The 21840-nt window shown below is 38.2% G+C and overlaps 1 protein-coding gene across 1 annotated transcript in view; it reads left to right on the plus strand.

Moving 5' to 3' along the window:
* AGPAT4 (1-acylglycerol-3-phosphate O-acyltransferase 4) overlaps nt 1-19576 on the plus strand; it is a 41201-nt gene extending 21625 nt beyond the window's left edge. The window contains exons 4-8 of the mRNA XM_070951456.1: nt 4778-4931; nt 5661-5763; nt 7060-7135; nt 7524-7722; nt 19268-19576. Of these exons, the coding sequence (XP_070807557.1) occupies nt 4778-4931; nt 5661-5763; nt 7060-7135; nt 7524-7722; nt 19268-19359 (624 nt within the window). The 3' untranslated portion in view covers nt 19360-19576. The remainder of the gene's footprint in view (nt 1-4777; nt 4932-5660; nt 5764-7059; nt 7136-7523; nt 7723-19267) is intronic.
* The last annotated feature ends 2264 nt before the right edge of the window (nt 19577-21840 follow it).

Genomic DNA, 21840 nt, shown 5'->3' on the forward strand with positions numbered 1-21840 from the left:
AAAGGGAGATGAGATAGTCATTTCAGTTTCATTTTTTCCATTAAGAGAGAGTGCAGGTGGAGTCATAAATGGGAGAATTACTTATTCATTCACTGAAAAATGAGAAGGGAGGAAATCGGGCCTGACTATTAGAAACTCATAGGCATAAGTGTGGGGGGAGGCAAAAACTTGCATAAGCTGGAAACAAATCACTCAAAACAATACATCTAGATTTATTTTGTCATGGGGTTCATGATTTATTTCTATTTTGGGCTCATGATTTATTTCTATTGACTTTCTGAAAGATTGGTTTGCTGATATTTTAGTACTGCTCTTTAAACTGAAACTGTTTTTAATGTTTTTAATGTTTTTAATTTTTCAATGTCTTTTTATAATGATATTTTAAAATGTATTGTGAGCCGCCCTGAGTCTTCGGAGAGGGGCGGCATATAAATTTAATTAATTAAATTAAATTAAATTAAATTAAGATGACCCATGTAGGTTTTATTGTGCATGCCTCGACATATCTATTCAAAAACCTGGTTAAATTCAGGGCAGTTTGTGTATTTTGTAAAAGTTTATATGGTTGCATTTTTACTGTTTGTCGGATGAAAGGGTTTTTCCTCCCCCATGGAGTACAGGAAATCTCGATTTACAATAGTTCATTTAGTGACTATTCAACATTACAATAACACTGAAAAAAGTGACATGATCTTTTTTCACTCTTACGACCATTGCATCATCCCTGTAGTCATTTGATCCCTATGGTCATTTGATCAAGATTCATATTTATGACGGTTGCAGTATCCCAGGGTCATGCGATCACCTTTTGCAACCTTCTGACAAGCAAAATAAATGAGGAAGCCAGATTCACTTAACAACCATGTTACTAATTTAACCACTGCAGCAATTCACTTAACAACTGTGACAAAAAATGTCATAAAACAGAACAAAATTCACTTAACAAATGTCTCACTTAACAACAGAAATTTTGGGGTCATTTGTGATCGTAAGTCGAGGACTACCTGTAGAGATTTAGATTGCTGCTTGAAAAGCACTTAGAGGCAGTCCTCAACTTATGACCACAATTAAGCCCAAAATTATTGTTGCTAAATGACTCAGTTGTTAAGTGAGTTTTGCTTCATTTTACGACCTCGTTTGCCACAGTTGATAAGTGAAACACTGTAGTTGTTAAGTTGGTAACACAGTTGTTAAGTAAATGTGACTTCCCCGTTGACTTTGCTTATCAGAAAGTTGCAAAAAGTGATCATATGACCCGGGATACTGCAACTGCCATAAATGGAAGTCGGTTACGAAGTATCTGATCACGTGATCATGGAGTCCTGCAATGGTCATAGGTGTGAAAAACAGTTATAACTCACTTTTTTCAATGTCATTGTAACTTCGAACGGTCACTAAATGAACTGTTGAAAGTGGAAGACTACCTGTACTGCCCACTCTTCAGGTGTTTGGCTGGAATTATGATTTGATTTAAAATGACAATAAAAAGTTATTTGGTTACCACCTTTAGAGCGCTCCATGGCTTAGGACCGGGGTATCTACGAGACCGCCTTCTTCCACCAGTAGCCTCTCACCGACCAGTACGCTCCCATAGAGAGGGGCTCCTCAGGGTGCCGTCGGCCAAACAATGTCGACTGGTGGCCCCCAGGGGGAGAGCCTTCTCGGTGGGGGCACCCGCCATCTGGAACGAGCTCCCCCCGGAGATACGGAGGATCCCGGACCTGTGCGCTTTCCGCCGTGCCATCAAAACATTTCTTTTCCAGCAGGCCGGCCTGGCCTAACCTCTCTTTTAAACTTTTTTAAAAAATTTAAAATTTCTAAATTTTAAATTTGTCTTACGAATTTGGGGTGTTTTAAATTTCGTTTTCCGGGCCAATTATTTAATTGTATTTTAATGGTTTTTTAACATTTGTATTATATGTATTTTATTTGGCTGTTCACCACCCTGAGTCTTTCGGAAGTAGGGCGGTATACAAATTTAATAAATAAAATAAATAAAAAAAGTAAAAGTAAATGCTTCCCTGTCCAGTTGGCCAAGGCTACCATACAAATACAGGTAGTTTCAACATACAGCAGTTCATTTATTGACCATTCAAAGTTACAATGTCACTGAAAAAAGTGACTTATGACCGTTTTTCACACTTATGACCATTGCAGCATCCCCATGGTCACGTGATTTATATTTGGATGCTTGACAACTGGTTCATATTTATGATGCTTGCAGTGTCCCGGGGTCATGTGATCCCGTCTTGCAACCTTCTGACAACAAAGTCACTGGGGAAGCCAGATTCACTTAACAATGTGTTACTAACTTAACAACTGCCGTGATTCACTTAACAAATGTGGCAAGAAAAGCATAAAATGGGACAAAACTCACTTAACAAATGTCTCACTTAGCAACATAAATTTTGGGCTCAATGGTGGTCAATATGTCAAGGGCTACCTATATAAGAACAATTAAAAAGTGAGTCTAAATCAGGGGTGAAATGTTCCCAGTTCGGACTGGATCGCCGGATCCGGTAGCGATGATGGCAGGTGGTTCGGAGAACTGGTAGCAAAAATCTCTGCCCCTCCCCATGCCCAGCTGTGCCGCAGGATCATCAGAGGCTTTTTAAAAATTATTTTTAAAAGCATTTTTTCTACAACCTCTTCCGATGAAAAAATGCTTTTAAAAGTAAAAAAAAAAAAGCCTCTGATGATCGTGAGGCTCAGCTGGGATCGTCAGAGGCTTTTCAAAGCATTTTTTTCTGCAACCTCTTGGCCAAAGAGGTTGTAAAAAAAATGCTTTGAAAAGTCTCTGACGATCCCAGCTGAGTTGCCTGATCAGCAGAGGTTTTTCAAAACATTAGAAAAAATGTTTTGAAAAGTTAAAAAAAAAAGTTGGCCACACCCACCCAGTCACATTAACCCCCCACCAAGCCACACCCACAGAACCGGTAGTAACATTTCACTCCTAGTCTAAATGCATATGTATGTATGTATAAAAACAGATCCAGCTTTGAAAAGATTGACTGCTGGTCTAATCTAGAATCAGTGATGGGATTCAGCCAGTTCGCACCACTTCGGGAGAACCGGTTGTTAACTTTCTGAACAGTATGGCAAACTGGTTGTTGGAAGAAATCATTAGGGCAGAGAACTAGTTGTTAAATTACTTGAATCCCACCACTGTCTAGAATGCAATATGGACTTGATTCAGTCTGTTATTAAACCTGCATTTGGCTTTTACACATTATATACTGCATTGAGGATCGCTGATAAAGAAATAAAAAAATAGCTATTTCAAGCTATTTAGCTCTCATCAGCTAGACATACCCTTACTCAGATTCAAACTTGGGCTGCCTGCATATTAGGCAGTTGTATTAACCTCTGAGCCATAAGTTCTCCTCCATTCATCAGCTTGAGCCAGGGGAGAGATTAAGTGTTCTTTATCAGAGAAATACAAATTTGATATAAAAATGGTTTGTTGTGAATGTGACTGCTTGAGGGCTCCTGGATTGGAGCTGAAAGGTGAAAGGGAAGCAGAATGCTCCCTCCCACATGTTGGGGTAGACCAGGTGCCTCAATATAAAAACACTTAATTTCTCCCCTAGCCAAGCCACATCTGGCCCTTTGAATGTCCCTGTCCAGCCCACATGAATTACTTTTATTTTGAAGACGACTGCTGTTTTATTTTCAATTTATGTATGTGCATGCTTGCATACTTACACACCTTCACAGTCCTTTTGGTTCAGATCTCCCCAACAGTCCCAGTTTCTAATGTGACCCCTTGAGAAAATTAATTGCCCACCCTTGCTCTGCACATTTTATCCATCTAATTCAGCCCTTGCTGTATTGGCATCCAAGGTTGAATAGGGCCACCATGATTCAGACAAGAAGCTTCTGCCCTTATTTATTTATTAATAATTTTTTGTGCCGCCCATCTCACTGATAAGGCGACTCTTACCTCCCCTCCAAATGTAATATGTAACTTGATGTTCAGAATGCAACCAATACTGCTTTCAACCATCTTTCACTATTTCTGCTACGCTGTCTGCTATTTCTGATATGATATGATATGAGAATTACTTGGTCTGTTGTGTGGATGTTTGGGTGGTTTAGGGATGGGGAATTGTGGAGGTGGGAGTGTGTTTGGGGATTGTTATGTGTGTTGGACCTGGTCTTTGGGTGTTAAGTGAATTTCGTTATATGGGTATACTGTGTATACACGTACAATGACAATAAAGTTATTATTATGATGATGCTGTGTTCTGTGATTGCTGCTCAATCAGATAGGAGAGTCTAAATAGGAATTGATAAATGTTTCTGATGAAATGCTCCTTAACCCCTAACTTTACCCTGTTGCAACTACTCATGCTCAAAATAGTGCTGATAGCAATACAGTCTTTGTGTTTTTAAAATAGTTCAAACAGGAAATGGATGTGTTCTTTGGACAAGAGAGAAAGCAGCTACTGGTACTCAAAAAAAGAACATTGTGATGCTAAAACTGCATGTTAATTGTTCTTGCAAAAAGGCCTTATCAGCTAAAATCTGTAGTAAAACATGAAGAGCCTTGCAGATTGCTCTTCCTGAATTGTAGATGGCTCATGATGTTTAGGTCTTAAGAAAAAGGTGTGTATTTGAGATTTATCACAGTGTTGTGATTAATGTATAGAGTGGTCTTTTGTTTTCCTCTGTGCCCCATACATTGGCATGCAGTATTCCATAAAGAAATGTACTTCTTCCTCCCACACTCCCAATATATCTCTTCAGTTTTCTTTCTTCTTCTTCTTCTCTTCAGTTTTTGATTCACTGTGAAGGCACAAGATTTACTGAGCAAAAACATGAAATCAGCATGCAGGTGGCCGAAGCTAAAGGCTTGCCAAAGCTCAAACATCACCTCCTCCCGAGAACCAAAGGATTTGCAATCACCGTCCAATGTTTGAGAAATGTAGGTAAGGAATAACATACCCAACACATCTAAGACCGCCATTTGAAATGTTTGTAATCAGATGTATCTTTTAGTTACACTGGCATTTGGAAATAAAGGAAGTGGACATCTTCTGATTGCCATGTTCTGAAAAATAGCCCTGTTGAGGGATGGTGATAGTTAAACAATATCTTCCTTTAAGTCTTTCTTCAGGTCTCACTAATCATATTTAGATAGTCTTATCTTGATTTAATTGAGGTGTGAGATTTAGCCACATATCTCCAATTCCTTAATTCCCTCCTTTGCAGCAGGAAGAAAACGAGCTACGTCAGTGCCTCTTAACAATTATAATTTGTTGCTTTGTTCATTCAATAAGCTGTGATTAGCAACTTTGGGACCCACTAGAATTCAAAAGCTCTGAAAACCATCTTCCGCTGAAGTAGACTCCTGTAAAGTGCACTAGGGATGGTTGGGTTGACATTTGAACCAGTCTATTTAAAAAACATAAAGTTGTATTTTTATGGCTGGATTAAACTTTGAACTTCTGCTCTATTTTCTTGGAACACAACAAAATCTGGCCATGCCTTCACAGCCTTTTCGTAACCTTGTTTGTATTTGGTACTAAACTATAACAATTATTTTTCCTCTTAACTGCCAAAGCTCCTCATTTTGATAACCTGAGCTTACATGGTGGTCACAGGATCGTGATATGTTTTGAAACCTCTGACATGCTTTAATGTGCCCTATTCTACAGTTTCAGCTGTATATGATTCTACACTGAACTTCAGAAATAATGAAAATCCAACACTGCTTGGAATTTTACATGGGAAGAAATACCATGCAGATTTATACGTAAGGCAAGTACCTTTTTCTTAACATTTATTTTATTATTTATTTATTTTTTAAATTTATATACCGCCCTTCTCCCGAAGGACTCAGGGCGGTGAACAGCCAAAGGTAAAAACACAAAATACAAAATTTAAAAGCAATTTAAAATAAATTAAATAATTTGGCCCAACAGTTTAAATACCCCATTAAAATTCAGATTAAAATTAAACAATTTAAAAAATTTAAAAATTAGGCCAGCCCGGCTTGGTGAAATAAGAAAGTCTTTAGGGCCTGGCAAAAAGTTTGTAAGTCTGGGATCGTCCGTATCTCCGGGGGGAGCTCGTTCCAGAGGGCAGGTGCTCCCATAGAGAAAGCTCTCCTCCTGGGGGCTGCCAGTTGACACTGTTTGATCGATGGCACCCCGAGGAGCCCCTCTCTGTGGGACCATACTGGCCGGTGGGAGGCTCTCGGCAGCAGAAGGCGGTCTCTTAGATATCCAGGTCCTAAGCCATGGACCGCTCTAAAGGTGATAACCAACACCTTGAATTACACCCAAAAGACCACTGGAAGCCAGTGCAGCTCGCGCAGGAGAGGTGTTACATGGGAGCGCCATGACGCTCCCATAATCACCTGCGCGGCCGCATTCTGGACCAGTGGAAGCCTTCGGGTGCTTTTCAAGGGGAGCCCCATGTAGAGCACATCTTTAAAAGGTATCGTGTAATAGTAATCCAAAAGGAACTTTGGTGAAAATGCCTCTAAGACATTTTGAATTGAGCTCTACAATTCTTTATAATAATAGAGTTTATTATTATATCTTTATATTAGGAGAGCCAGTTTGGTATAGTGATTAAGGCATCAGGCTAGAAACTGGGAGGCTCTGAGTTCTAGTCCTCTTAGCCCTAGGAAAAAGGCAATGGCAAGTCACTTCTAAAAAACCTTGCCAAGAAAACTGCAGGGACTAATCCAAGCAGTCTGCAAGAATTGGGCATAATTGAATAGAAGGAGGGAAAAAAGCTAGAATAGAATAGAATAGAATAGAATAGAATAGAATAGAATAGAATAGAATAGAATAGAATAGAATAGAATAGAATAGAATAGAATAGAATAGAATAGAATAGAATTCTTTATAGGCCAAGTGTGATTGGACACACAAGGAATTTGTCTTTGGTGCATATGTGTTTATATTGAAACACTAATAACTTGTATTTTTCCCATCCAAATCTTGTTGCTTACATTCCCACCATAAATGAAAGTGAGCAGGTTGGTTATATGGTTTGTTTTCAACTCTTCTTTTCATCCTATGCTCTCTTCTTCAATATTTCTAGGCGGATTCCATTAGAGGAGGTTCCGGAAAGCGACCAGGAGTGTTCTGATTGGCTTTACAAACTCTATCAAGAAAAGGTTGGTTTACTATTTAACCATTCTTATGATGATTAAGACTTGAGATGGCCCTCCACAACAATCCCAGTCTCTCATGTGGCCCCTTGAGAAAATTAATTGCCCACCCCTGCTCTTTCTGTTCAGTTGTTACTAATTTCCATTCCTGAAATCTGAAAGCGATTGCTTAATTTTCTTAAAGAGAAGAACTGAATCTGTAGATTTTGCAAATGAGAAAATGGCAGTTTGGTGGGTGGAGGAATAATGTACTCAATAGCATCAGGCGTATGTCTTCTGTGGCACCCTCCCTAGAGGAACAGAAACACCAGAAATAGGGAGAGAAATCACACTTCCTGCTTGCAGTGATGAATTTAGCAGATAACCAGCTCTTTCCCATATTGTTTCTGACTAGGATACCTTCCAAGAAGAATACTACAGGACAGAAAGCTATCCAGGGATCCCGCTTGTGCTTCCTCGGCGGCTATGGCCTCTCTTGAATTGGCTTTTCTGGGCCTTGTTGCTACTCTATCCTTTATTCAAGCTGCTCATCAACATGATTAGCAGTGGCTCATACCTGACACTTGCCACTGTAGCCTCTGTCTTGATTGCAGGTGAGTTGTTTCCAGCCCCAAGGCTGCATCTATGATAAAGGCCCTCTTTACAACCCTCCCCAAAACTCTGCCCTCAGCATCTAATGTGGATAGATGAATTTGAGTGGGAGGAGTAAGGTTGAGCTTTGGTAATCTCAATTTAACTCTGAAGACAGAGGTGATCTAAAATTTCATTGGGCTGTTGTCCTACAAATTACTTGGTTTTTTAGAAGTTTACATAACTGCGTTGGAACTGCACTAGGAAATACTGAAGAAAAAAGGCAGAAGAGAACGTGTAAAACTAGCAAATTTTCAAACGTGTGGCTTATTGTTTCTCAGATCCATCTAACTTTTCTCTGTGACATTTCTTTCTTTCTTAAAAATACCCTTATGGCGTCTCAGAGCACCTGGCTTTTCCTCCCTAGTATGAATGGAATAGAGGACAGTGGAAGATCCACTGCTTCTGGAGCTGATGAAGAGATGCTGTCTGGGAAACAACCAAGCGAGAAGGAGGAGCCCCAGAGGCTTAATGGTCAGAGAAGGAAATTTAGGAAGAACCCACCCTACTTGATCAGTGGCTTAGGTGGCAGCAGGAAAGATATTGCTTAGACTTGCAAGATGTTGTTAATGTAACCCTACAATAAAATAGAATTAGCTCATCTAATTGTGATTTACCAGGAGGGGCTGACATCAATCTTGCAAGTCTGGTGCAAACTTCCCACTGCCATTTTTAACTGTTTGATCAATTCTCTGCTGAGTCACTCATGCCTTAATCATCTCTTACTGTAATGTGTTCTACATGGGGCTCCCATGAAAAGTATCCAGAAGCTTCAGCTGGGACAAAATGCAATGATACAGGCAGTTATATTTACCTCTATAAGACCACATGTTATATCTCTGTTCTGTGAGCTGCATTGGTTGCCAGATTATTTCTGGGTCCAATTCAAGGTTCTGATTTTGAGCTTGAAAGCCACTCATAGTATGGGGTTGGGTTGCTTGAGGGGCCTTGTCTCCAAAATTACATCTCCCTGTCCCATCATCTGGCAGAAGACACATGCTGCAGGTCTCTTCTGTAATGAAACTACATATGGTAAATCCCAGGAGACGTGCCTTCTCTGCCATGGCCCCTACCTTAAGGAATATTCTTCCCTCAAAATTAATTAGCTCCATCCTTTTTGACTTTCCTGAAGGCCCTCAACACTTGGTTATATTATGAGGCCTAGGGATCGCAGGGAACCTGAGATATGCTTGGATGGCTCCATTGTTAAGATTGCCATTTTTATTCTCTCTTTGCCTAGGGGTTTGTATATTTGTTTTTTATGCTATTTATTTTCCCCCACATCTGTGGTTTTTTAATCTGTGTTTTTTATATGATTGTTGTGCACTGTTGAGTTGCTTCTGATGAGATGGGCAACTATACAGATTGATTGGTTGGTTGGTTGGTTGAGTAATTAATTAATTAATTATGCTTAAGAACTGATCTTGCTCAACATTCTACTTTTATTTTGTAGCCAAATTGTTATAAACTGAAAGTGCATCAGCCATTGTCTAGCAAGTGTATATATTGTTTTATTATTGTTCTCATGAAATTCTGGATGGAGCATGAATGGTCATAGATGGGCAATTGGTTCTGATGATGCTAGTTTCCCATCAAGTAACACCTATGTTTTTCAAGCAATGTTGAATAAGAAACGGTAGGGCTATATGAGTAGAAAAGCTGTATGTGTATGAGGCCAAGTTTTCATTTCCAAATTATCTGGAATGTGGTCTTGAAATCCTCCACTTTGTGTTCTCTTTATTGTCTTTCCCTCTAGAGCAATGCTTCTCAACCCTGCTATTGCAAGAATTTTGGGAATTTAGATCCACATATCTTTAAAGTTATTAAGACTGAGAAACATTGCTTATATATAAGTTATAGGTTTCTCACAGCCTCTTCATCTAAAGCAGGAGAACTATCATTATGGAAAGCAAAATCCTTAGATAAGACCTACCTCTTACTTCACTACTTCTTGCTGAGCTTAATGATCAAATGTGTACTTTAGGAAACTCTACAAAGTACTTAGTTAGGAACAAATGATGGACAGCCCGAAACTGCAGCAAAATAGATTCTTTCTTCTTTTATGATGTGTGGAATTCCTTGTTGATCATCAGAGCTGTGCATGGATTTTGGATAGTGCTACTAATTAAAGCAAACACATCTATTCAGGCTCACGTTAAAGTCTGAAATAAAGAATTGGTTGCTTTAATTAGTAGGGATTCTGTGCTTCTATGAGGTCCCCAGCACTTCTTCCAAATATTGATTAAAGCATTTAAAACTTAACTTGAATGCTCTATGCCCGTGATGGCGAACCTATGGCATGCGTGTCACAGGTGGCACGCGGAGCCATATTAGTGGGCATGCCAGCTCAGCTCTGGGGCACATGCGGGCGCCGGCCAGCTGATTTTCGGGCCTTCTGGGCCCACCAGAAGTAGGGAAACAGGCTGTTTCCTGCCTCTGGAGAGCCTGGGGGCGGGGTGGGGAAGGCCTGTTTTTCTTTCTTACCTGGCTCCAGATCCTCTCTGTGTATCTGGGAAAGGCGAAAACAGCCTTTCCCGCTCCCTTGGAGGCCCTACGGAGGCTGAAAGGGCCCATTTCCCGACTCCCAGTGGGACAGGAAGTGATGTTTTTTCCTGTCCCCAGCCTCCAGAGACTCCTAGAGAGGCTCCTAGAGACTCCTAGAGAGGTTCTGGAGGCTGGGGACAGCAAAAATGTCACTTCCTGTCCCACCAAGAGTTGGGAAATGGGCCCTTTGAGCCTCCGTAGGGCCTCCAAGGGAGTGGGAAAGGCTGTTTTCGCCCTTCCCAGATACACAGAGAGGATCTGGAACCAGGTAAGAAAGAAAAACGGGCCTACTAGGCCATCATGTGCCAGGAGCGGGGGGGGAGGGGGTTGCGCACGCATGCGCGTGGGCACGTGCGCGCGCGACCCTCCCCCGCCCCCCTCTCCTGGCACGCGATGGCAAAAAGGTTAGCCATCACTGCTCTATGCCAAATATGATTTTTGTATCGGTTATAGAAGTGAATGGGTAATTGGAGTGGGTGGAAGAAAATTGAAGCAGAGCCTTCAGAATCATGCCGTGGTTTTGCTGGTGTCATTGCTTTACAGTTCTTCCCTTGGGCCCCTTTACCATCTTCAGGGCTTTGAGGATGCAGATTGTCTCACTTCCTTCACTTTGAATACCCTTTTTTTTTTCCTAAGTATGTTTTATTTCTGTTGCATGCAGAGGTGGGATTCACTTACCTTCCCTACGGGTTCACAAAAAACGAGCATGCAAAAACTGTGCATTCACACGGCCTTCTGTTCATGCACAGTAATCGCACATTACGTCCGGGTGGGTGGGTGGAGCCTCCTGCAGTCACCACTACCAGTTTGTGCGATCCGTAGAGAACCGGCTGAATCCCACCACTGGTGCATGACAATATTTTAATAACGAATACCTTTGGTTTGTCTCTCATGAAGTCAACCATTGCAACTATCCAGGTAATGTAATGCAATTTGGCACTAACCTGAGTACAGGTAGTCCTCGACTTACAACACTTCATTTAATGACCGTTCAAAGCTGAGAAAAGTGACTTATGACTATTTTTCACAGCCATGACCTTTAAAGCATTCCCATGATCATGTGATCAAAATTCAGATGCTTGGCAACTGATTCATATTTATGATGGTTGCAGTGTCCTGGGATCATGTGATCCCTTTTTGCGACCTTCTGACAAGCAAAGTCAATGGGGAAGCCAGATTCACTGAACAACCAGGTTACTAACTTACTAACTGAAGTGATTCACTTAACAACTGTGGCAAGAAAGGTCGTAAAATGCTCACTTACCAGATGTCTCACTTAATAACAGAAATTTTGGGCTCAATTGTGGTCATAAATCAAGGACTACCTGTATTTTCTATAGGCCAAATTTTCTTTTTCTAGATTAAGAGACAGAAGGGGGCATTACAATAATTTGGGGCTGTCAGAGAAAAAAGATATGTGTTGTCCTTTCTATAGTTTATATAATCTGGTCCCTGCAAAGTCTACTGTGATTTCTGTACATAGTTTTACACCTGATTCAAAGACTGAAATGCAGTCTTTACTTTGACTGCATCAAAGTAACTTACATTCTGCACTGGTTTTATACATTGACCAATTTATTCCTATGTATTTAGGATGTAGGAGATAGTGTTTTCTGTCTATTATTTTTTTCATTGGTTTATTTGATCAAGGTTAAAATAGATAATTGTTATCTCTGGCAACCCTAAATGGACTTTTGCTGACCAGGATGAACAAAGTGGCTTTAAGAAATTGTTTATAGATAAAGAGATGGAACATGGGAAGAAGGTAGTATGTTATATTTAAGAGAAGTTGATAAGATGATAAATTATTAAAAATGTTTATACTTGTGATGCCGGGGAAAGTCATTTCTTCATGTATTTTCTTTTTCTTTATTATATTCTTATTTTTCTTTTCTGTGCTTTCTATTTTTTCTTTTTTTCTTTTTTTAGTTGTATTACTTTTTATATTTTTAATAAAGTTCTGTCTAGCCCCATCAGCCTAACATGCTTTTTAAAGATAAGTGAAACCAGTACCAGAGCTTTCATTTCTGCAGAATACATATCACTATGTTCATATATAGTGTCAAATAAATACGTTTTCTCCCTACAGGCAGTTCCTGAAAATTGAACTGGGTATTCACCATTTAAGGTGTTTGGAATAAGAAATGGCAAAGATTGATGTGAGATAGTACAGAGGAATACTTGCATGCAGGCACGGCTTATTTACATAACAATTATTTGTGAGTGTGTCGTCGTCGTCCCCCAATTGTATTTTGGGTATGTTAGCCAACTCAGATTTGCCAACTCAGTTGCTATAAGCATAAGCTACAACTCTAAGGATTGTCTACTTGTCCTACTACATAACTAGGGTCTTGTCCCACATGTTCAAGGCAAGGAATTTGGAGGATACTTTCATCAAAAGGTGCACTATTACTCAGCTTCATACTGACTAAATGAAATGAATCAGCCTTTGTATATGGAAATAAGAGAAAGGAAGTTTTGCACCATATTTGTTCCATGACACAAAGGTGTTGTTATTATTATTGTATCTCTCCAAAGGTTTACATCCTGTCCTCTTCGCCCCCTTCCATTAAGAGATGGAGCAGAAATTCTTACATTTTTGATGCAACGTTGCATCAGCAGCGAAAGTTTGATTGCTTCCTGAACTATCTGTCAAAAAGAGCTTTGCTCTTTTTTAAAGAAGGAAATCATGATGTTGGTTTTGAATATTTAATGGTAAGAGGAACTTAAAATGTTATGAAATGTTTCCAACATAAACATTTAACAGACAAGAGAATGAGCTGATCTTAAAACACATAAAATAATGAGATTAAACCTGCATGATCACAACTACTGTATGGCTAATGTAATGGGAGAGGCTGCACCCATCGATTTTTGTGATGGAAAGGATATTAAGAATATTATTCATTTTATAATCAGGGTAAATTTTAAGATTGATTTCCTAAAACAGAGAACCCAACATTTGAAAGGAAAATAGTTGTGGGTTACAGTGAAACATCACAACAATTCTGACTCTGGTTGCATGCATGGCTGCATGTTTTTGCATGCAGTTTATTTGAAACCATTATAAAAATGTTGACTTTTTAAACTTTCAAGCAAGTGCAGATTTTAATCACTGAATCTTTCTACATAGCAGAAATATCACAATAAAAGCTATTTTATTTGAACCAGACGAGTCTGCTGCAAAATAGACACAGAAATGTCAGAGCCAGTTAACAAATACTTTAATTTCAATAGAAATTATTACTGTTTTGAAAGCTGGAAATATCTAGTTACTTACTCATATCATACTATGAAGAAATGTGTATAATGATAGTAAATCTGGTTACCACAATCTAGCATTGTCAAACCCATTTATTACAAATTTCTTCTGACTTTCCTTATTTAATTCAAAGAAGCTCTTAAACACTACACCAGGTTAATTGATTTTGAGATTACATTTTTAATATTCCTAATGTTCCATAATTTTTATTATCTGGAATGGTTGAAATACTAATAGTTCATCATAACATGATGGAAAAAATTAAAAAAGGATAATAGCAAACATTATCACCCATCTTCTTTTCTCCAAAATGGAGACATTATTTGCTAAACTAAATCAGCAACTTTAGCCTTGCTGGATAGGAGTATTTTAATATAAGCTATTATTTTATGTAATTAATCAATACTGAATACATTCTGCAGATTATTGGTAAACCTGTTGAATATTATCACTGTCAATTACTAGCCGATAGAATGTTAGGTGAATCTTTTAAGATTGGAACTAATTTGATGATAGAAGAAGTAATTTTAAGAAATGAATTTACATATAGAATTATTTCAACTCTGCAACCCAAATTATTTTCTGAAAACTATCAAGATGACCACTTAGTTAAAATTGTTAACATAATGTGAAAGAAGCTATTGTAACAATGTTTTAAACAGAGGTGCAAAATACTATTACACTGTCTTGAAGCAGCACACGTTAGTACTATTTTCTTCATTCAATATAAGGAAACCATCTTTAATGCACATGCATCCCAAAGTAGCATTAAAGTCCAGATGTTGAATTACAGCATGGTAGATGGTTAAAAGATAATCTGAGATTTATATCTACTCCGGAGGAGTAATTTGAATAAGCTATTTGAATTCCAGAGATTCAGTTTTGAAAAATTATCTTGCTTTGGGAAGACAAGAGTTGAATAAAGTTGGACTTGGCCTCATTATGGTCTTTAAATAATACTTTATTGTGACAGCTGGATATGCAACATGCTGCTCTAATGAAGGGCATTTGTCATTTGGTAAGGAGGTATTTGGTTTGAGCACATGCATTATATAAAGGACATTTGAGGTTACATTGATTTAAATGAAGTCCTGCATAGACATTAGCTGTTTTTAGCTAATTTGTATCACTCCACTTAATAGTATCTAGCAGAATAGTGGCCATTTGAGAGATCCGGTGTGGTGGTGTGGTTAAGATGTTGACCTAGATTAGGGCAAGGAGATCTAGATTCAAGACTTTCCTCAGACACGGCAGTTCAACAAATCAATCTCTTGCTCTTGTACAATCCTACCCCTCTCATCGTGTAAAGAATGAGCAGAATGCCTGTCTAGCTGAGCTCCTGAAGGAAAGACAGGATATAAATCTTAACACATTTCGATGGCTTCTGTGACCGACAAGTGTTTTGGTTTCTTAGGGCCTTTTTTGCTATTGTGTCAGTAGATTTTCAAGTTGAAAAATCTCTTCTAGATGATGTGCTAGGTTCAAAAAGTAGATGAGGGAGGTCATAAAGTTGCTTTTTGTACATTAATAGAAATTATTCCTCTTCAGCCACAAAGGCATTAATGAGGAATTTAACCAGGGGTGGGTGGGTGGTGGAAAGACATTGCCTACAAGTTTAAATCCTAAAAAATGTGACATAAAAAGAGACAAGAAAGGCGAAGGATGAGCTTGGGATGTTCAAAATAATAGTATGTAATAATCAGGTGGAGAAAATACAGGAAGAGCATATTGATGAACATTGTAGAAAAGTACTTTGGAACACACAGGGGTGCATACATATTACTCATCTGCAGCTTCTTAATATATCTTTGCCTGGGGGGTCATGCTACAACTATACAGGGCAGCTATGCAATCCTGATAAAGGACACGGTTGCAGATAGATGCTATGCTATTGTCTCATGCTCTGTAAAATGTCTTCTTGCCTTTAAATCTGGAGTGCTGCACAATTGTGGTAAACATGGAATGTTTCACAAGAATTTACAAGAAACCATCCAGCAGAGGGAGAACTCCATCAGTTAGAAGAGTTCGGATAATAATTGACTCTTTCTTTATTCATGTCAGAAGCACCTTCAAAGTGTAGACATATAATGGTCAACATTGAGCATGTAAAATAAGTATAAAATAGGTCATAGAAATATAGTACATAGAAAAGTATGTAAAATAAATAGGATTAAAACTAAATGACATTCGCCCAATATCGGGCCCCATCAACAGCATTTTCTCTCACCAGCATGAGGTTTTCTTCTGTACATGTTGAAGGACGTCATATGCACCGTAGCATATGTGAAGTGGATTGTTCTTCACACAAAGTATCCTCTATAGGGAAGCTCCATATATAATTGATTGATGAAGTCTCTGAATCAGAGGTGGGTTTCAGCAGGTTCTGACCAGTTCTGGAGAACCAGTAGTGGACATTTTGAGTAGTTCGGAGAACCGGTAGTAAAAATTCTGACTGGCCCCACCCCCATCTATTCTCTGCCTCCCAAGTCCCAGCTGATCGGGAGGAAATGGGGTTTTTGCAGTAACCTTCCCCTGGAGTGGGGAGGGAAGAGAGATTTTACAGTATCCTTCCCCTGCCATGCCCACCAAGCCACGCCCACCAAACTGGTAGTAAAAATTTTTGAAACCCACCACAGCTATGAATGATGCAATACTAGTGGCTGCTATCACAACCTCAAGTATATTTGTTTCCTCTGATGTTTATTTTCCATAGTTTTCATTTTCCAGGTAAATGCCAGTATATTAGCCTTATTAAGCTGCTGTTCAAAAATATAGAATTCTGAGCTTGGTTGTTTTCTGGCAGACGTTTCAATGCCCACACTAGGTAATATCATCAGTGGTGAATGGAACGTTTGCCAAAAAAAAAAAAAAACCCAGGCTCAGGGAGCACCAAAGACCCCGCATTTCAATCTTGAGCTACATATATTCTCCTTTATTAAGACAGAATTCATCTAGTTCAATTTCAGCTGTACATGAAATTGGCTAATTATTAGAAGCATTATGACCATGTTACAAAGAAATTGGTCATATATTTAAGACATTTTGAATTCTTTACCTTGCACACATGTCTCTCTCACACACAGTTCTCTAAACAATTCCCTTCCCTCTTCGTTATCTGTTTGCAGCAAGAATTAAAATGGATTCTGGATTAGTAACATAACTGAATAGAAAGTACAAATAGGCCTTGCTTACTAATAGCAGTTGGGACTGGAAACTTGTTACTGAGTGTCCTGGTCTCTAAGCAAAATAATCTTGTGATTTAGTCTGACTCTCACCATTAAGCAATCATTGTGGACATTAAGCGAGACATCACATCTCAATTAATGGCTTCTGATTTCACTTCTGCGTTCTCCCTGCTTGTTGGAAGCCGGTTGTGCAGCTCTCAAGACAATTACATGACAGCAGGATGCTGCAATTGTTGTAAATGTGCAAGGATCCAAATGACGATCACATGACTGCAGGATGCTGTAGTGACTGTAAATGGAAGGGGTGGTCACAAAGCAGGTTTTCCCCCCCAACCCTTGTAGCTTGAAATGGCTGTTAAACAAGGCAGTCAGTGAATGAGGACCAGTCCCATACCCTTTAAAAAGCGAGGGTGTACTTATGCTAGAGAGTATGGATTCTTTTCAATAATATCTGCAACAGTCAAACTCAACACAATGTCTTTTATAAAAGTGCATGAACATGTAGTTTCAATTGAACGGTGCATGCGTTCCTGCGCATGTTTCCTTTCTCTCTCTCTCTCTCTCTCTCTTTCTTTCTCCTCCTTTCTAGGCCTCTGCTAGGAGTCTAATGGTTAAGAACCTTGAAGAAGGCTAGACGCCAGTAAGTGAAATTGTTTGAGCTGACCCAGGACTGAGTATCTCACTCAGGTCCATTAGAATAACAAGAGATGGGATGAGATATTGTGAAAACAGAATTTACAGTACTATTCTCTCTCTCTTGGTTATTACTGAGATTCCAGTTAAACAGAAAACAGTAATTTCCTTATATTACCATAGCTGTATTTTCTACAACGAAGTTGACTTGAAATAATTCGAATTGCATGTAAAAATGGAGGAGACCAGTTGTTACATTTTTATGTCAACCTGAAACTTTGCATGGACTACCACTACCACAGAGTACCTTTTCCATTTAGGACATGGCTTAATGGCCAGTAATAATCACAGAAAGCTGTTGTCATATATAAGATCCGTTTGGAAAGAAATGAAGGAGCAGTCAAGTTCTGCACACAGAATGTTGTCCAGTCCAGTAAGCCATATACGGTATATATAGTTTATGCAAAAGGCGTTATGTTCTTATTTTTATGACCAATGTAGCTTTAATTTCGCTTATTCAAAACTATTTTAATATAATGGGAATCATATATCTTATATTTGTCAGATTGTTAGATTTCCCTAGCTGGAGCTGCTGAGAGTCTTCACCAAATGATGTATTTGGTGATTGGTTATTCTGCTTTGGAAGTGTGGTTATAGGATTATTTAATAGCCTGTTGCAAAACCGTTAAGCTCAGCTGAATCAGTCTTTCTAATATCACAATGAATTTTCTGTACATAGTCCATACTATTCTGTAGCAAGTGAATATATATTGGGGGTGGAGGAATGATGACAGCATTTGTGCTCTCTGCAAATAATATTTTATTGTATTGATTTATTGTTGTTGAATTTCAGTGCTGTCAAAACGCTTGGCAATCATTTATGCTGTAAGAGACATTGCTGCTAGCATCACTGAGGGAGAAGAGTTTTAGAAGTTAATTTATAATATCCTTGCAATTATAGGATGCAAAATTGTGTTGACTAGGTTGTTGGAGGGTCATGCTTTTAGAAGTCATTAAATATCAAAGGTTACAGGCTAGTCACCACATTATCCAGAAATAAGCCTTTTGATGTTCAAGAGACTTTTGAATGGCTTATATAGTATTATTTTAATGCCCCCAAACTAGCCAGTTGTAAGGAGATGACCAGGTTGAGCCCAAGGCCTGGGTCAAGTACATTGTCAGTCTGGAGTCACCCCCAAAAAACACCCGAGTTCCCCCCCCCCAAAGTCCATTGACTCTTATCTGGCACCAATTTGCCTTGGCCATTATATATAGGTTGCCTAAAATAAACTCTCAATGTTTTCTGAACTCTGTTTTGGCTTCTGGCACCACCAATCAGGTTTGAAATCAGGTTTTTTTTAAAAAAAATAATTCTTCATTCGAGAAATTGTTGTATTGTTTTAACCAATTCACACACAAAAACCATTTCCAGTAAGGGATATATAAATAACTTTAAATTAGTGATATAGCTTTAAGGAGATAAAATGGACAGCAATCCGTCTAGTTCAGGGGTGTCAAACTGGCGGTCTGCGGGCCGAATGTGTCATGCGCAGTCCACACCCACCACAGCTCCGCGAAGGGGAAAAACATCATGAAACATCACCTGACAGCAACATGAAGCCGCAAATTTGACACCTGTGGTCTAGCTGAACAAAGTATCTGACAATCATCAGTCTGTGTTTTTGTGCCTGCCTTTTCTCCTCCAATATTTTTAAAACTACAGAGGAAAAGCATTTATTTCTAGCATGATATCCCAACGGCAGACTACTAATAGTGCAATATAAAGTTTGTATATGCTCTCATATATGAGAGCGAATTTGCAATTAGTTTTCTCCTTACTTCGCTGTGTTTAACACCAGATACCCTCTTTTTTTAAAATTTCAGTTTCAGTTGGTGTTCGATGGATGATAGGAGTAACAGAAATTAACAAAGGCTCAACTTACGGCAACCATGGACACAAGGAAAAGCAAAAGTGAAATCTCCAGAGACTGCTTCATACCCAAAGGGAACAAGCTTGTGAACTGCTGTGCACATCTGTCTTCAATCATGAAGACCAGGAATCTGTAGAAAGAGCTCATGCCTTCACTGAAGTCACGTCTCTTCTCTATCCATCTCCTCCCCTGCTCCAGCTGGCAACAAGAGTCAATATTCTGCAATTTATTTTATTTTTTTCTATACTTTGTTTTTATTCAGATTTTCCAGACAAACAATTCTTTTTTTTAAATTAAGGAAGAGAAAATATGCAGACATAGTATAGGAAGGAAGCAAATGAATGAATTAATATTCTTTTTTTTTCTGAATAAATCTTTAATGGATTAAAATATGAAATAAAATTTACTTTCCTATAAGATGACCAAAATGAGTATTTTATATATTTAACTAAGAAAGTAAGAACTATTTTACTTTGCTCTTTCTAGTCTGGTGGCCTATTTCCCAATTGTGTCCAATAAGCTGCCTCTGGAAAGCCGAGAGGCTTGTTATGAAGTCTGTATTCCAAATGCATTTTAATTTGTTTAGTTTCACTTCGAATCTCTTTATTGTTGTGGAAATAATTGTTTTAACCAATGAGTGATTCTTGAGTAGTACTTTAACTGAGCTACTTAGCACTATCCAAATATTTATCCTCTGGCCAGCCTGATAAAAATAAGACTACTTTCCTCCTAACATTTGTTTTCAGTTTGCCAAGACACTTTACCAGTTTGTTTTCAATTCACTTCAGATGGAGAAGTGAATGTATTTCTCTTTTATTTTGCAATCCCATTTTTTTATTTGCATGTTAATTCCTTTGCAGACTTGGCTCCAAGAATTCATTCTCAACCCTTTATTATATTCGGAAAGGTTTAACATTTCCAGTCATAATTACATATCCTAAAGAAATCTGTTTCTTGCGGTCTTCTACTGTATTACTTTTTACGATTTTACTTTTTTTTGCTTTTGTTCTTTAATCATTATGAATCTATAAGAGACTGCCTTTTTAATCTCAAGTTTTTAGTGAAGGTAAAAGTTGTTTGAAAGTCCATTTATAGAAATATCCAACACAATGCAGTTATTCATACATCAACTTTCCCAAGGAACTCAAAAGCATTAGTGAGAGAAGTTATTTCTATAGAAATTCTTATTCACTGAAATTTATTTTCTATATGCACAATATTACCTTTAATACTACTTTCCAAATTAGACAGTAAAATATGTAGCCTGTCTTTTCTAAAATAATTTCAATGTTAAATACAGGTGTTACATTGGTTGTATTCCTAGTATATAGATATTGATCATGAAAATTATTTATATTATAATATAGATAATATTTATCTCAGCTTGGATAGTACTCTGGCCCCTTCGATATATAGATCTGCACTGCTGCTATTATGTCTCCCTGTGGAGTTTATCATATTCTAATATATTACACCAGACTCTAATGTAGATTGTTTGATTTAGACCAAATAAATTTGCAAACCTGCTATTTTCATTTGTAAACAAAAGTTTATAGTTCTGTGGCTTAAGTAACAAACCAACTTTTATACTACAATGGTTTGTTTAGCATTCTAAAATCCATTTTTTGAGGTAGACTGTTTTTAGTAGTTATGTCCCAACCATTTAAAAATACTCTGTGGACTTGTTAGTAAGGACCAAATCCAAGATAACAGAATCAACCTTGTACTTTTGAAAGAGAAAATTATCAGCAACATAAGAATTTAGCTGATATATTTGGCAAAATGAGTCTTGTTACAGCAGATATCTGGACAGTTGAAACTTTCATCAAAACCATTTCAATTTTTTTGAAACGTCAATCCTGTTTTACCTCTTCTGACAGCTTTGATGATTTATAGCAGACTCCAAGCAACAGATTCTTTTAGCTTGCCCTTTTATCTTAGCCCAGTTGCTTTCGACATGTCTGTTACCATTAATCCAGCGGACCTGTATGCAGGTAAGTTCATTCCTGATAGACAGGTAGTCCTCAATTTACAAGAGTTCATTTGACCGTTTGAAGATACAACGACACTGAAAAAAATGACTTATGGCTGTTTTTCACACTTGCGACGATTGCAGCTTCTCCATGGTCATGTTATCAAAATGCTTGGCAATTGACTCATATGATGAGTCCTGTGCAGTGTCCTGTGGTCATGTGATCACCTTTTGCAACCTTCTGACAAGCAAAGTCACTGAGGAAGCTAGATTCACTAAACAACTGTGTTACTAATTTAACTGTAGGGATGAACTTAATTGTGGCAAGAAAATTCACTTAACAATTCTCTCTCTTAGCAATAAAAATTTAGAGTTCAATTATAGTCATAAGTTGAGGACTACCTGTAAGTGGTTTTCAAGCAACGATCTAAATGTCGAGGACTACTTGTAGTATGGAGACATTTAAGATAATGTATTAAAATTCCTTCGCTCAGTTTCCTTTTTCCATTATGCTAAACTAGTGATTTCCAAAACACTTCACTTTACTGCTGCAT

This window comes from Pituophis catenifer, unplaced genomic scaffold, assembly GCF_029215685.1.
Source record: "Pituophis catenifer annectens isolate HBS135680 unplaced genomic scaffold, rPitCat1.0.hap2 SCAF_1, whole genome shotgun sequence".
Classification (NCBI taxonomy): domain Eukaryota; kingdom Metazoa; phylum Chordata; class Lepidosauria; order Squamata; family Colubridae; genus Pituophis; species Pituophis catenifer.